General features: G+C 60.1%; 1 protein-coding gene across 1 annotated transcript in view; it reads right to left on the reverse strand.

Moving 5' to 3' along the window:
* The window catches only part of CNTN2 (contactin 2), a 33346-nt gene extending 18950 nt beyond the window's left edge, over positions 1–14396 (reverse strand). Inside the window, exons 1-5 of the mRNA XM_045983616.1 lie at positions 14241–14396; positions 5079–5234; positions 870–1014; positions 565–740; positions 315–410 (exon numbers count right to left, since the gene is read on the reverse strand). Of these exons, the coding sequence (XP_045839572.1) occupies positions 315–410; positions 565–740; positions 870–1014; positions 5079–5148 (487 nt within the window). The 5' untranslated portion in view covers positions 5149–5234; positions 14241–14396. The remainder of the gene's footprint in view (positions 1–314; positions 411–564; positions 741–869; positions 1015–5078; positions 5235–14240) is intronic.
* Positions 14397–14748: the final 352 nt, after the last annotated feature.

Genomic DNA, 14748 nt, shown 5'->3' on the forward strand with positions numbered 1-14748 from the left:
GGACCCTCGGCGTGCAGTTGGGGATCTCTGGACCTAGTCCCCAGGGCTCCAGGCTCCAAGCTGGCACTGAGGGGAGCCCTAGGGAAAAAAATGTGGCTTTGCTCCTGCTCTCGGAGTGCTTCCAATCTGAAGGCAGGGGGAGGGCTAGAGCTAGAAAATGACAGACCCGTGAAGGAAACACAAAATTGTTTTGGGCTGGGGAGCCGGGGGGTCTGTGTTCCCGAGGGCACCTCACCGCCTTTTACTCCACCCCTGGGTGGCTGGAGGTCCCTGCTGTGCCCTCTGTCTAACCAAGGCCCAGGGGCCCGGCTCACCTGGGTAGTGGGCGGGCGGGTTACAGGGCAGCATCACACCCCAGCCTTCGTGGGTTTTCACCGGGTCTCGCTCCTCCTTGGAGAATTCCTGCAGAACTGGAGGTAAAGACCGGGCACTCGGGCGCCGTCCTCCAAGACTGGGGGCCTCCCTCCAGCCCGGCCTCCATGGGACATAGTCCCTGCCCTTTCTGGGCACCCTTCCCAGCCCCCACTGGCCCTCCCCCAAAATGCAGCACTCCATGGGTCTCACAGCCGAAGCGGAGGACAGCCTCCCTGCTGACGACGGTGCCCACAGGGTTGGAGGCCAGGCACTGGTAGACGCCGGCGTCCTGGGCCTTGGTGGGGTTCATGATGACCAGGTTGCCCCCCACCAGCTGGTGGCGGGAGCCGGGCTCCAGCTTCATCTCCGTACCATTCATCTTCCACCTGCGGGGGGGGCAGACGGGGAGACCCTCCTGAGTCCCGCTGGGCCAGACCCAGCCTGGGGGCAGGGCTGGGGTGAGGAAGAGCTGCACAGCCGCCGGGGGCCTCCAGTGCCCGCCGTGGGGGGCTCACCTATAGGTGGCTGGAGGGCTGGCCCGGGCACGGCACGCCAGCCTCACCTTCTCCTCCGTGGACTCCTCTGGGAATAGCAGGCCGAGGGGTTGATCTTCGAAGACTGGCCCAAAGGTGGCCAGGGATCCCCGGGCTGAACTCTGAGCTGTAGATGGGGGATACCACCAGAGGCCTCAGGACCTAGGGCCCAGTAGGGCAGTGCTGTCCCATCGGACGTTCTGCGAGGATGGCAAGATGTCATTTTCTGCACTGCCCAATATTATCGCCACGAGCCCCAGCCGTCAAGCCCTCCAAATGTGGCCAGTGCAGCCGAGGAATCCAGTTTTAATTTTTCTTTCATTTTTAATTAATTGGAACTTGAATTTCAGCCGGCCGGGCAGGCCCCTGTTGGCCAAGTTAGCTGAGTAAATCACCCCTCCCACACTCAGGTATTGAGCACCTGCTGTGTACCTAACACCAGACTAGACTGTGTTGCAAAAATGAATAAGACACAGTCCCTCTTCCTTGAGGGCCTGCAGTCCAGGGAGGGGGACAGAGGAGGACAGGACAAGGTGCTGAGAGCTGTGGCGGCAGCTAGAGGCAGGGGCCCTCGGGGCAGAGGGAGCTGATCTGTAGGTGTGAGAGGCCTGGGAAGTCATGGGCCAAAGAGACGGGGAGAGGAGGTGTGTCCCTGGGGCCTGATGGTCCTTCTGGGCCCATGGCACATTCTCCGGCTATGACAGAGCCCTTCTGAGCCTCAACAGCTTCACCTGTGAAATGGAACGACTATGAACTCGCCATCCAGGGTGTGGAAGAGGGTTCACTCTGGCCCAGGCTGTGTGCTCTGGAAATGTCTGCGGGACCCAAGCATGGGGCAGGGTGGAGGGAGGGGGGAGAAGGAAAGGTTTATGGGATGGGGATGCAGGTAGCTTCGAGGGGCATTTTTATACCGTTCCCATGTGGCAATTGAAGAAAGAGAGGCCCTGGAGACAGCATGACTCGCTTGTGGTCACAAGGCAAGTCTGTGGCACACGCAGGTGTAGACCCCGGTCTCCCGAGTTTGCTGAGCACATGAGTGTTGCTGGTGCAACTGGGGTTTTCGTGCCCGGCCCCCTGCCAGGGCGGAGGCCTCTTTCTCCGGCCCCCATTGTTCCACGCCAGCAGGGCGGGGGACGCTGAGGCACAGAGGGTGGTGTTTCACACCTGCCTTCCCACGGGGGCTCTGCTTGCTCACTCGTGGGGCCCCGTCATGCTTTGCCTCTGTGGCGTTGGGCAGGAGCCAGGCCACCCTTAATTGGCTCCTATCCCTCAATGCAGCTGGTTTCAGGCCCTCCTTGGTGGGTGGGTGGGGTCCCCGTTAACCAATTAGTGCCTCCTCTCCCAGCGCATCCAGCTGCTGGCCCGTTCCAGGGGTGGGGGACGCACCCTCCCATGCCACAGCTGAGGCCCAGCCCTGGACCCCGGGGGAGGAGGGCAGCTGTTAAGCAGCTCTCTGAATGAGGAAGGAGGCAAGGCTCCCTGAAATGGCATCCCCCATCGCCCTCCCCGCTGCCCCAGGCCTCAGAGGCGGCAGCCGGGGTGCCAGCATCATCTCGGTTGGAGAGCCCCGCTTAATCCCAAGTTAATGATGGTGGTGGAGGGTAGGGACCCCTGCCCCAGCTGGGACGGCCCCAACGGGCGGGGAAGGAGGGCTGGCGGGGACGGCCGGGCTGCTGGGAGTTACCTCGTGTCATAAGCGCTTCCAGGAACTCTGGTGATGGCGGGGGGTGGTGAGGGGGCCTGGGGTGCACTGAGGCTTTGAGACTGGCTTTTCTTCCGGAAAAAGCTTTGTCCTCTGCACTCAGCCACGTACGCACCCTCGGCCCAGTGTCCACCCACATGTCTCGCCCACACACACTTTCTTACATGCACACACGCGCACGTACACGCACACACGCGCACGCACGCACACACTTACCTCTCTGAGCAAATCCCATAGTCAGAAACACATTTGTGCACACATCTGTGCCCATGCACGCCCAGCTATAAACGTCTGCGTGTGCTTATTTACACACACACACGCATTCGTGCTGATAAAAACAGGGGTTTTTTACTGAGCACTTACTCTGGATCGGACGCCAGGCTCTGCATTTCCTCACCTAACCGCTTTACGAGACAGGCACTGATATTTCCTTACTTCCCTCATGTGGAAACTGAGATGTAGGAAAGTTCAGGAACTCGCCCCACATCACACAGCGAGGAGGAGCGGATCGGGGATTCGGAGCCCGGCCAGCTGTACCTGTGGCCCGTGTCCTCAGCCACAGCACCTGTGATTCTTTCCCAGGGCTCCCATCAGAGCCTTCCGAGGCCCTGTCCTCCCCCGTCTCACCCGGAGGTGCCGCGTGGGCGCTCCCTCTGGAGGGCAGCTGGGTCCGGGAGCTATCACTCTTGCTGGAAGGTTTTCCACACGCAACCGTCATCCCCTCAAATGCGGCACCCGGTCCAGGCAACAACTCGCTGGCATTGGCATCCTCTTAAACATCCACAAACACACTCTCCTTCATCCCACACCTTCCTCTGAGGATGCACTCATGCACACACACACACGCCCTCCCTTGCTGCCTGTGTTTCATATCCTCTCTGATACGGATTCCCTGTCCTGGCAACTCTGTGCCCCAAACATGGGCATCTGGAAGCCCAAAGGAAGGGGCGGGAGCAACGAGAACATGGAGGGGCCTCCTGGCTGCCTTTCCTGGCCTGGGTGCTTGGGACCCATGGCCGCTTCTCCAGAGCAGGGTAGTGAGTGGAGACAGCTTTCCGGGAGAGGGGACAGCCAGTGATGGATGTTCCATGCGGGGATGGGGGTTACCCCCCTCCCTGGGCCTTCCTGCATCTCTAGGTCTAAAAGTCTGGCCTCTGCCCACACCCCTGCCTCAGGTGTTGTGGTCCCGGCCTGAGCGGTCCCCGATGGGGAGGGGCAGTGCTGACGACTCCCCTCCCCGCCCCGTGCCTCTCCTCTGCTGTCTTGGGGGTGGCCGTCTGCTTCTGTGCAGCTGGTTTCCCGCCCCAGCGGCTGCTCTGTCCCTGCCCTGGGGTGAGGGTGCTGGGAGGCTCCTTCGGGCCTCTGGGTCAACCCTGTTTCCCTGCAGCCTCAGGGATCTGGGTGCAGGCCTGGGAGGCAGTTAGGAGGTAATGGAGCATCTGAAAGTGTGCGAGTGGAATCCTCCCCCCGGTGAGAGGGAGAGAGAACCTAAAATGTGCTCTGGAACGGAGTGGGGGGAGAGGGGGAAGAGGGAGGAGGATGAGGGCTCTTTCTCCCATGGACATCTTTATAGAGAAAAAAAGCATCTATGGATCTGGGCCAGGAGTCAGGACAGAGAGGGCAAGTGGTGGTCCCCACAGGCCCCTCCAAGCAGCCGGGGACCTCCCTCCAGCTCCTGGAAAGGCTGGGTCTCCAGCACCTCCTTCCCCACAGGCTCCCCAGGGGCCAGTCAGCCCGGGTCTGGGCCCGCGGTGCCCTCTTCTGCTGGCCTCGCTCCCATGCTCTCCCTACCTCCTACCCCACGGCAGCCCTGGCATCTGAACCCTTGCTTGGCTCCCCCCGGCCTTCTGCCTCAGCCAGCCCCCACTTTGTCTCATGTCTTCTCAGGTCCTGCACTCTGTCCATCCGTCAGGCTACAGCGCGGCCCTGGGGAGCCCTCCTAGTGTTTTGTGGTATCGATCCCTGTCTCCTCATGTGACAGGATGCTAGAGCGGTGCGATCCAATAGAACTTTCTGTGGCGATGGAAATGTCTGTCATCTGTGCTATCCAGCACGGTTATTAGCCCTTGAAATGTGGCTTGTACAACTGAAAGACTAATTGTAGAATTTAATTTCATCTCGGTTTGAATCGTTCCATGTGGCTGTGGCTACCCCATTACAGGACGGCACAGCTCCTTAGGGGGCTCAGCTCGAAGACAAGACTGCGGAGATCTGAGAGCGCCACAATCTCGCTGTGTGGCCCAAGGCACGCCTCACCCTCTGTAGATCGTGCTGCTTTCATCTCTATTATGGTGGAGACACGTTCCTTCTCACCTCGAAGGGAAGGGAAGAGCCGCAAATGGGAAAATTTTAGCAGGGAAACGGCCTTAAAAATCTAAGTGCCACAGCAAGGGAGAGTCCACGATTTCTGAAGTCATCACTAAAATAATAGCAAGGACAGAGCAGTATAATCATCGTGCTGGGCCCTGGAGCCCAGTGAGCCCTCCTACCTGGAGTGGAGACGAGGGCCACAGTGACCAGCAGCAGCAGGTGTGACTTCCTCCTGGTGGGTGTCCCCATGGTGGATGTTCTGGGCCGAGATCGGGAGCTGCGGAGAGGAGGCTCAGCCCAGCCCCGGGAGAGTCCAGCTGGAGGCTGAGAAGGACCTGGGGAGGCAGAGGATGGGGAGGACTCTGAGCCTCGGAGCGCCCCTCCTGGCTCCCTCCTCGCTCCCTGGTAAGTGGGCAGAGCTTTCCCCCCAGCCTGGGGAGAGGCCAGAATTATTGCTGGAATTGCTCCGCACTTACCTGCCCCAGGCCTCCAGGGGAAGGGGCCTGGCTGTTCCAGGGGGAGCTCTTCCCGGCTGAGTGCCTCCTAGGGGCCCCCTGGGAGTCTGGCTCTGCCCTGTACCTGCCCCCCCCACCTCCCCTACAGCCAGCGGGGGTTTGCTCAGGAAGTGAAAGCAGTGGCTAATTGGGAGGCAAGAACCCACCTGCCCTCGCGGTAATAGCTCTTGATGCAGGGTCCAGATGAGAACAGGGCCATGCCTGGGTGTGGGGAACATCTCCTTCCTCCAGCGTTTGGGGCCCAATTTCCCCTGCCCCTCCCCCACAGCTGCCTGGCTTGGGGGCGGTGAGAAGCCCCTCTGGGAGCGGCATTAAGTCTCTGGGGTTTTCACTGGTTTATTCACACCCTCTCCCCTGGGCCCCGGGTCGCTAGCCTTGGCCACGTCAGCAGAGCCCCCAGCAGGAAGGGCTGATGGGCCTCCACAGGCCTAGGATCCAAGAGTTAATGTGGCTCCCAAAGGAGCCTTCCTGTTACACGGAGACTTGGTTAAATCCTGGAGCTCTGGAATAGCCATTCCCCGGGCGGGGGCACCCAGAGCTAGTCAGAGGTCCCCTCCGTCAGGAGGCCAGAGGGGGCCTCCTCCTGAGAGGGGCGCGAGGGGCCGGCCCTTCCGCCGACTCCGCGTCTCCAGCCTGACGATCTGAGCTCTGGGGGTAGTGTGTGCCATCTCAGGGGTCTGCTTTCCGGTTTTAGAGGGAGCCTGGGTCCCTGGGCTCCCAGGGCTCCCTGTCAGAGCCGCCAAGGACAGTAGATAACCCAGATGCAGATTCTGCTTCTCCGCCCTGCGCCTTTCCAGAAGCCCGAAAAGGGGAAGGGGCTGAGCCTGGGGCAAGACCGTCACCCTCTCTGGGTCTGAGTGTCTTTTCCTCTGTAAAGCGGGTGCTATAAGGTCCCCTCCAGCTCTGAGTCTGTGATGCCCCCAGAGAGTGTAGCGTGGCTGAGGGACTGGGGATGCTGTCCCCTGGATGGGGAGGAGGGGGGGGGCGGGGGGAGGTTGCTGGGGAGCGGTTGGGGGGGTGGCGGCGGGGAGGGGGAGGGGAGGCTGCAGATGACGCCATAGTCTGCCCCCAGGGTCAGCGCGGGGTCTGAAGACCCAACAGAAGCCCAGGATCTCCCAGCCTTACTTCATGCTCTATTCCTTCGGGAAGAAAGGGCTCCCAAACCCCTTTAAACCTCAACATCTGGCCCCTGGCAACCTTTCTCTGCCTCCTGAGAAAGGGAGGAGGGAGGGGGAGAACTGGCCCCGGGCGTCAGGGAGGCTGGGGGCTGGGTGTCAGTGGGGGGGGGGTGTTGGTGGGGGTGTCGGGGGGGGGAGCGATGTTCAAACATTGTGGCTCTCCCTCCTCTGCCCCAACCCCAGCTTCATATCCACTTCCCTTTGTCAGGAAGGGGCCCAGGTGCCGTCTCTCCACGACCCAGCGCCCCCCTTCTGTTCTTGCCACTTTCAGTTCCAGAATTGAGCCCAGAAATCCTGCCTTTGCCAGGAGGCCCCTCAGAGACCCCCACAGGCACACAGTTAGACTTCGGCTGGGCTCGTGACTAGACCCTTGGCGCCACCCGCGGAGGTGCCTCCATTCCAAGCCTGGGAGCTCCTTCGTCTTCGTCCCGCCGGTGCCTAGCAAAGTGCCCCGCGAACAGTGGGTGTGACTGCGGGTCGCTTTTGACTGATGGCGGGTGGCTGTGGCCAGTTCCTCCAGCAGCCAGCGACACACTCGGTCACACACTCCCACTCTCCGCATAGCTGATTCGGGGGCGCTGGGCTTCGGTGCTCCCCAGGGGCTGCCCGAGGGCCAACGCCCCAGGGCACACAGCCTCACACACTCTCTCTTCCTCGTAGACTCACACACTCATGACACACTCAAACTGTCTCTCGGACACTCTCACATGTACACACGCACACTCTGCCTCTTCGTCTCATATACTCTCTCAGACACTTTTACACACTTTCACACTTACTCCCACTCTTCCCCACACCTTCACATACACACTCACACACCCACCTTTACACACACATGTTCTCTTTCTCTCTCCCTCTCTCTCTCTCTCACACACACACATACATACTCTCAGGTCTCTAAGGTCAGCAGGGTGTTTACTCATGGAAGAATCTAGAAGTATGGCCTTGGAAGTTCTCCTCCTGATAGGGAGCCTCTGGGGCACTGCAAGCCAGCCAAGGCTTTGGAATCCGCAGAAGGGAGTCAGTGATCTGCCCTCCTGTCCTCACAGCTTTGAGAGCCTGGCCATCTTATTCCTCCTGGTGGAAGCTTGGTTTTACTCATCTACCAAGTGGACATTGTAACGCTTCCGCTCCAGAGCTGTTCTGAATGGGAAATGAGGTAAGGGAGCGCCCTGCAGGAGTCTGGGGCCGTTTCGACTTGCTTTGAGGTCATGTTTCAGATGCGGGAATGGAGAGAGGTTGGGGCTCCAGATTCGTTCCCCATTTCAGCCCGAGCAGGCCTACTTGTGTCTGCTCTAGCTACTGGAAGTTCCCTTTAAACAAAGGGTTCCATGGTTCCAAAAAGTTTGAAAACGCCTCTTGGCGCTGGTGCAGCACGACCTGGAGTCTGGCACAGAGAAGGTGCTCCATCATCGTTTGCTTCCTGCCCTTTGTCTGCCTGCCAGTCCTGGGAGCTCGGGGAGGGGGTGGGTGCGTGCTCGGGGAGGAGCTGGGCTCCGGGCGCTCGTCCTGAGTGTGCCGAGCAAAGCAGAGACAGATGACCGAGGGAGCTGGGGCTGGAGACTCCGGGGGCAGAAGTCTGCTGCTGCCCACCAACAATGGTGGGGAGCGCGCGTGTGTGCACGTGTGTGTGCACGTGTGCGCACACGCAGGTATGTGATGTTTATTTGCATCTCTGTGTTGTGTCTCTGTGTCCCCATATATATGTGTGGGCTGGTCTCTGTGCGTGCATGCGTCTGTGGCTGTTCATGGGCATGTCTGGTGTGTGTGTGTGAATGTGTATGTGTGTGTGTGTGTGTGTGTGTCCCCACCCAGCGCAGGGCGTGACTACCCAGTTCCTGCCTTGTTTCTTTGTAATCCACCAGGAGGATCACTCACCCAGGAGCACTTTTCAACCTCAGCGGTCAGAATTACCTGTTAGTGCTTGCCATGGGCGTCCGTCATGAATGACACAATCCCACTGCTCATTCACAGTTCAGTTTAATGCGGACTTTTACCAGTCACCTTGGGCAGACGGGCCCTGGGCAGCCTCTGGGGACTCAGACCTGCCTCAGAAGGGACACGGCTTGGGGAGGGGCTGGGATTGAGGACCTGCGGGAGTTGTCTTTGGAGAGCACTAGGGACCAGTCAGGCCAATCAGATGTACATTGCCTCCAGTGTGTGCCAAGGACTTGTGTGAATACACACACACACACACGTGCACACACATGCACAGAGCCTGGATCAAGGTTTGAGCTCACCGTCTCCCTGAAGATGAGGCAACTGGCATCGTTTTCCCCACGTCCCTTTCCCTTCCAGTGTTTATTACCGGTGCCAGGCACAGTGCTAAGCATTGGGGAGGGAGTAATGAAAACACTGCCTTTGCAGAGCTTCCTGACCCACTAAGCGTGGCCCAGTCAGTCCCTGTGCCATCTGCCCTATGACACATTCTAGAATGCCCAGGAGGGAGGAGGCCTTTTTGTCGGGAGCAAGGCAGGAATGGAGCTATGCCAGGCCCAGAGCCGGCCCTCTGAGCCTGGAGCCAGCCAAGCCTGGCCCAGGCCAGCTGCCCCAGTGCAGGGGTGCAGGCTGACGCAGGCTGGCACAGGCGGGCACAGGCTGGCACCATTAGGGGCCGGTTCTGTGCGGTGGCGGCACATGGAGGAATGGGCTGCTTGGGGGTTCAGGGGCACTAGGGGGAGTGGGCTGAATTACTGGGTGTGGGAAACAAAGGGCCTGGGGGACAGCTGTGGGATGGAAAGCTGCGAGCCAGACTCCCAACACAGGACGGAGTTTTCTGGGCTGAGGACCCTTGTGCAGAACTAACTAGAAAATGACAGGTACACTCCGCCTGGATGCTAGACCTCCAGCTCCTGATCCTGACCCTGTCTCTCCTTCCCCTGGATAACGGAGATTTGAGTATGGAGGGGTTTGGTGACGTTCAAACGGTGCTGGTCGGATAAGGGGTAGTTTGGAGCTCGGTTGAGGGCAGAGACTAAGTGACTTATTATAAACCGGGAAGTACTTTGGGCCCGGCCCTTCAGCTGCCCGCCATCCTCCATCCCGCAGCACAGTGGCCAGCAGGGTGGGCTCTCGTGCCAACTGGCCTGGCCCTTAATAACTAGTGTAATGCTACTACACAACTGACCAGCATAACCCTAGCTCTTCCATGCATTACTTCAAGCCTCAGTTACCCACCTGCAAAATGGGGATGAGAAGGGACTCTGGGGAGGTCAGCAGCTGGCCTGGCCATAGTGCGTGCTCAGAAAAGAGCAGATCTTACACCGAGAACCCCCACGGGACCTCCAGCATGGGCCCCAGCCCTCTGGGGGCACAGACAGACGCCCCCCAAGTCAGACTCACTCCCACACGGTCATGACATTCGGGCGGTACTCACAAATGTGTGGGACACAGACAGGTGACCACGGTCTCCCGGGGCAGATGCCTTCCTCCCCTCTGCCCCACAGGTGCTGCAGGCCCGGGCAAGTAGCAGCAAGCAGGCTACTCGAGACGCGGGCACAAGCACATAGAACCACACCCAGATGGCGTGTGTTCGGGAGGGCGCCTGGTGGGGACAGACACACAGGCGCTCCCAGCAGGCCCTGCTCCTCGACCACCCCCACCTCCCACCTGCAGGTCCAGGAGTGGGGGGGGGGGGGTCACTCTGCCTAGAGAGGGAAGTACCACCTGGGAGAGGGTCACGGTCCTGCAGGAAGAGCTGAACCACTCCATACCTATCTAGAAGGACAGGGGTCTGCAGTAGGGCCAGAGCTGTTGAGGGAGGAGGGCAGTGCTGGAAGGTCTCGGTGAGAAAGGAAGGTGCCCTGAGCTGGAGGAGGTCCTTAGGACGGATTTGAGGGGGGAAATGGGGACCTCCTCAGTCCCCAGCGGGGGATAGGGACTGGGTGGGGACAGGGGAGCTGTACAGCTGGGTCTCTCCCCAGCGCCTTCTATATGCCCCCTCCCTTCTCACCCCCCAGCGTTCTCTACAGTTCCTTTGCACTAGCAGCTGGTTTGGAGCCCCAGCCCCTCTGGGAGAGCCGTGACCCAGGCTCACACATCTGTCAGCTGTCAGCGCCAGCGGAGACTGGCCCTTGCCCTGCAGCCTGGAGGCTCTGACTCTCATGGTCTAGCCCGCTCCCCTGGAGAAACCCCTCAGAGTGCGGAATGGGAAAAGGGAGAGACTCGCCTCCTCCTGGGAGGAGCTCGGGATAAGGGGCAAGGCATCCCCACCTCACCTGCCAATATGGAGTGGGACAGATTGAGCAAGGGTTTGGAAGGACCATTCCTGTTTGAGAGGCCAGGAGTAAGGATGATTGTTTCAACTCCATTCTAAAAAACCACATCAGGAAGAAATCAGTGGACCAATTTCCCTATGTGCCCAGATCTCTGCAGAGGGGAGACTCCCCCCAGTTCCTGGATAATTTCCTGCAGGCTGGTTCAGAGCCAAGCCTGGTGGGTGCGCGTTTGGACCTGCTCCTCCCCTCTGATTCGTTTGTGCTCTGGGGCCCAGATTAACTGGGTTTCTCGGGGCCGCACTACAAGAAGGCCGCCCTCCAGCCAAATGCAGGATGGGGGGCCTTGAGTGGGGGGCGGTGCTTGATAGATGAGATGGGTGCTGGGGTGCGCTTGGGCCTGCATGTGTCCTGGGGCAGAGGACGCTCAGTTTGGGGTGAGAACGTCACACCTTTGCATCATCTTTGGGTAAACAGAGAAACATGGGCTCACTTCATACCAAGAGAGCTCATTAAACCAAAGAAAGGGCTTACTATCAGGGCACAGAGCCCATGGAAACTCCCATGAACATTCCAGGTTCCCAAACCGCCCTATGAGGTGAGTGGGGGAGATTGGTGTAGGTTAGGGGTGTTCAGAAGAAGGAGAGGTGGCCGGTCTGTGGGAGGGGCTGAGAAGGATGTCTGTCTTCTTATGAGTCACTCCCTGTTACCTTTTGAAAAAGCATAACTTGGGCACCTGGGTGGCTTAGTGGGTTAAAGCCTCTGCCTTCAGCTCAGGTCATGATCCCAGGGTCCTGGGATCAAGTCCCACATCGGGCTTTCTGCTCTGTGGGGAGCCTGTTTCCCTTCTCTCTCTCCGCCTGCCTCTCTGCCTACTTGTGATCTCTGTCTGTCAAATAAATAAAATCTTTAAAAAATAAGAAAAAAAAAGCAAAGAAACCCCAAACAGTCCCTGGGGAGGACTGCCCCACCCTCCCGTGGCTCATCTTCCTGGCTAGGAGGTGTCTCTAGCAGTCTGACTTCAAGCCTTCCTGCTGCACTGGCGTTTTCTTTGCTCTGGTCCTTCTTTCCCTGTGTATGGCCCACCTCTTGCTCTGGCCCCTGGTTCTGCCCTGGGACCCTCCCATGCTCAGGTTTAGAGATCATCTCTGAGATGTGCTTTCTCACAAACATTTGGCTTGAGGACATGCAGGGGTTATGTGGGGGGCCGGACCCACCTCCTCCCACACACCCCAAATGTATTGCTTCCCTCATGGCCTCAGGGTCAGAGAGGGTGCCACGGGGAGACTCTTTTCTGCGTACTTGCTCCTGAGGACTGAATTCGGTCAGTCAGAGACAATCTGCACAACCGTCCCGTGGAAGAGAGGCCCAGCCTACATGTGTCTCTATTTGAACAATTGCGGGCAGAGAAGGTGCTGGAAGAGAGTTGCATAAGGAGAGAAATTTGGCAGGGGCAGTGGTGGGGAGGTAGGCTGAGGGCTGAGGCTGGAGGGGTGCAGGGGTGCACTCGGCCAGGGAAGGGAGTATGAGGGAAGAGCTTGGCCAGGCGGGGAGAGGAAGATGAACGGAGTGGTGGGGGGGGGGGGGTGTAAGAAAGTCGAAGGAGCAGGGAACAATCTCCAGGAACTTGTCCGTCTGGGTGTCTCAGCTTCCCTTCCCGCTGGGGAGCACCAGAAGGACAGGTGAACCATATGGGACTTTGACGTCCCCTTCCCATCTGTCTCCTGCCTCCCTCTTGCTGGCTGAGGACTCCCAATAGAGCCCATAGGAAATTAGGAATAACTTTGACCAGGTGGCAAAAGCCTTGCCTGAGTAGTTTTACGGCCTGGCTAGAAAGGGGTTAACTGGTGAGGCACCCTGGAGAGGGGCTTGGATGTTGCCTGGGGGCAGAAGTCCTTCCTTCCAAGGCCAGGAGTCAGGGCACTATTTCCCTGCTCCCTCCCCCAGGAGGCCAGGGTCCCACCAGCCTCTCCCACAGGTGGCCCACCGTTTGACCTCCAGCGGCTCATCTGGTCCCTCTGAGGGTGAATGGGAAACTACGGGGATAGGACGGAGCATCTCTCTGGCCAGAGGGTTGGGAGATGAGCACCAGGCTTCGGCCCAGAAAGAGATTAGGAGCCCCCTGAGGGACTGGGTTATTTGGGCTCTCCTCCTCCGCCCCCCTCTGAACAGAGGGCCAAGGAAGCTGCCAGGGCTGGGAAGGCGGCTCATGGGTCTCGGGGAGTCAGGCTGAAAGGAAGGGCGGTAGGGTCTGATGATCACAGGCTGGTTGTGGGGAGGGGGAACGTTAAGGGCAGGTACTTTGGGGGCCAGAGAACCTACCCTCTCATAGGCCACCCCTCCTGGTCTGCCTGGATTCCCAAACGTCCAGACAACCTTGACTGACAGCATTTTCTCCCGGGACACAAGCTCAGCCCCCAGTGTTGTGTGGCTGAAGGGTCCTAATTTTGTCCCCATGTAGCACCAGGACGGTCCCCTTCCACAGGCACAATGTCATCTCACCCCCTCTTTCTTGCTTCCCAGCCATGGGAATCCCTCCTGGAGAAGGCAACAGGGTTCAGCTCTGGCCACCAGCGGAGGCTGCTCCCCCTACCTCTCTGGTCGGTGATGTAAGCCCCATGGTACTCTCCCTCCTTCTGGACCCTCTAAACTGAGTCCTCCTCCTTGCTCCCCGGGCCCCTTCCTCCGGGGAAAGCCAAACTTAATGCCAACCCTTTCCTCCCACCCGTGAGGAGGAGGGGAGGGATGTCGGGAGAAGACAAGTTTGGGGGGGGGGAGGGAAGAAAAGGAATTTCAGCCCCGGTGGCCCCGCTTCTCACCCTTGGAGATGTGACTTGCTTCAGTTTCTCCTCCTTCAGTCCCCACTCCTGGGCAGGCCTTTGCCCAAACTTGAGTTCCACTCTCCCCCCTCTCTCTTCCACAGCCTCCCCCTCGAACTGAAGCAAGACTTTGCAAAGAGGTCACCCCGCAGAGGCACACTCACGACCACCTCAAGTCTGGATGGTCAGGTTCCATTCTACCCAGGCACTCCGGAGGGGGCGGGCAGGCCAGAGTCTGGGGCTTGGCCTCATGGACCTTCTCGCCCTGGACCCCCGCACTGGGCAGGCCCGGGAGCTGCTGCCCTCTCTCTGGACAGGTGCTGGTGCCGGCTGGAATTCCTGGACACCACTAGGGTCCAGCCTCCTGGCCAGGCTCAGCCTGCCAGGCCCCTGCAGGTTGCCACCCACATAGACAGGGTGGAGGGGACCTCCGGTGGACCCCCCCACCCCCCAGGGGCTGGGTGAGAAGTCAGCCTGCGGGAGCTCCTGCTCTGCCCCTGCCCCCTCCCAAGTTGCAAGGAAACTGAGCCGGAGCCCCTGAGCCTGGCCACAGCAGCGCGGGGAACCCCCACCCCCTCCCCGGGGCTGGAGGAGACAAAAGCAGTTGGCACATACCTGGGGTGAAAGAAGGGTGTTGGCTGGGGCAGGTGGACGCTGCCCGAGGCGGTGAGCCGGAGCCAGCCCGGCCGCCGGCCCCCGGGGCCGCCCTCCTCTCCACCCCTGCTCGCCTCGGCCGTTCGCCCCGGTGCCGGTGCGGCGGTGGCGGCCGCGGTGGCGGTGGCGGCGGTGGCGGGCGAGGGCGCCTGTGTGTGTGCGCGCCCGCCCGGAGCCACTGCAGCATCTCTGCATCAAGATGTGCTCCTCCCTCTTCCAGGCTCCGCTCACTGGCTGGCTCCGGTCCTCAGCCGACGCTCGGGGGCCCCGGAGATGGCTTCCTTCTGCCCCCTCCCGCCCCCTTCCCGTCCCCACCCCGTCCCCACCCTTCTGGCTTTACCTCATTTGCTGTCATTTAAGGACCAGGGAGCAAGCCGGGGCGCCCGCGTCTTCCATAATGCATGGGCGGCTCGGCCGCGGGGCGCTGCCTGGCCTGCCCGCCCCAGCCCCCCATCGCCGCCCAGCCCAG

Source organism: Meles meles, chromosome 17 (genome assembly GCF_922984935.1).
Source record: "Meles meles chromosome 17, mMelMel3.1 paternal haplotype, whole genome shotgun sequence".
In the NCBI taxonomy this organism is placed as follows: Eukaryota; Metazoa; Chordata; class Mammalia; order Carnivora; family Mustelidae; genus Meles; species Meles meles.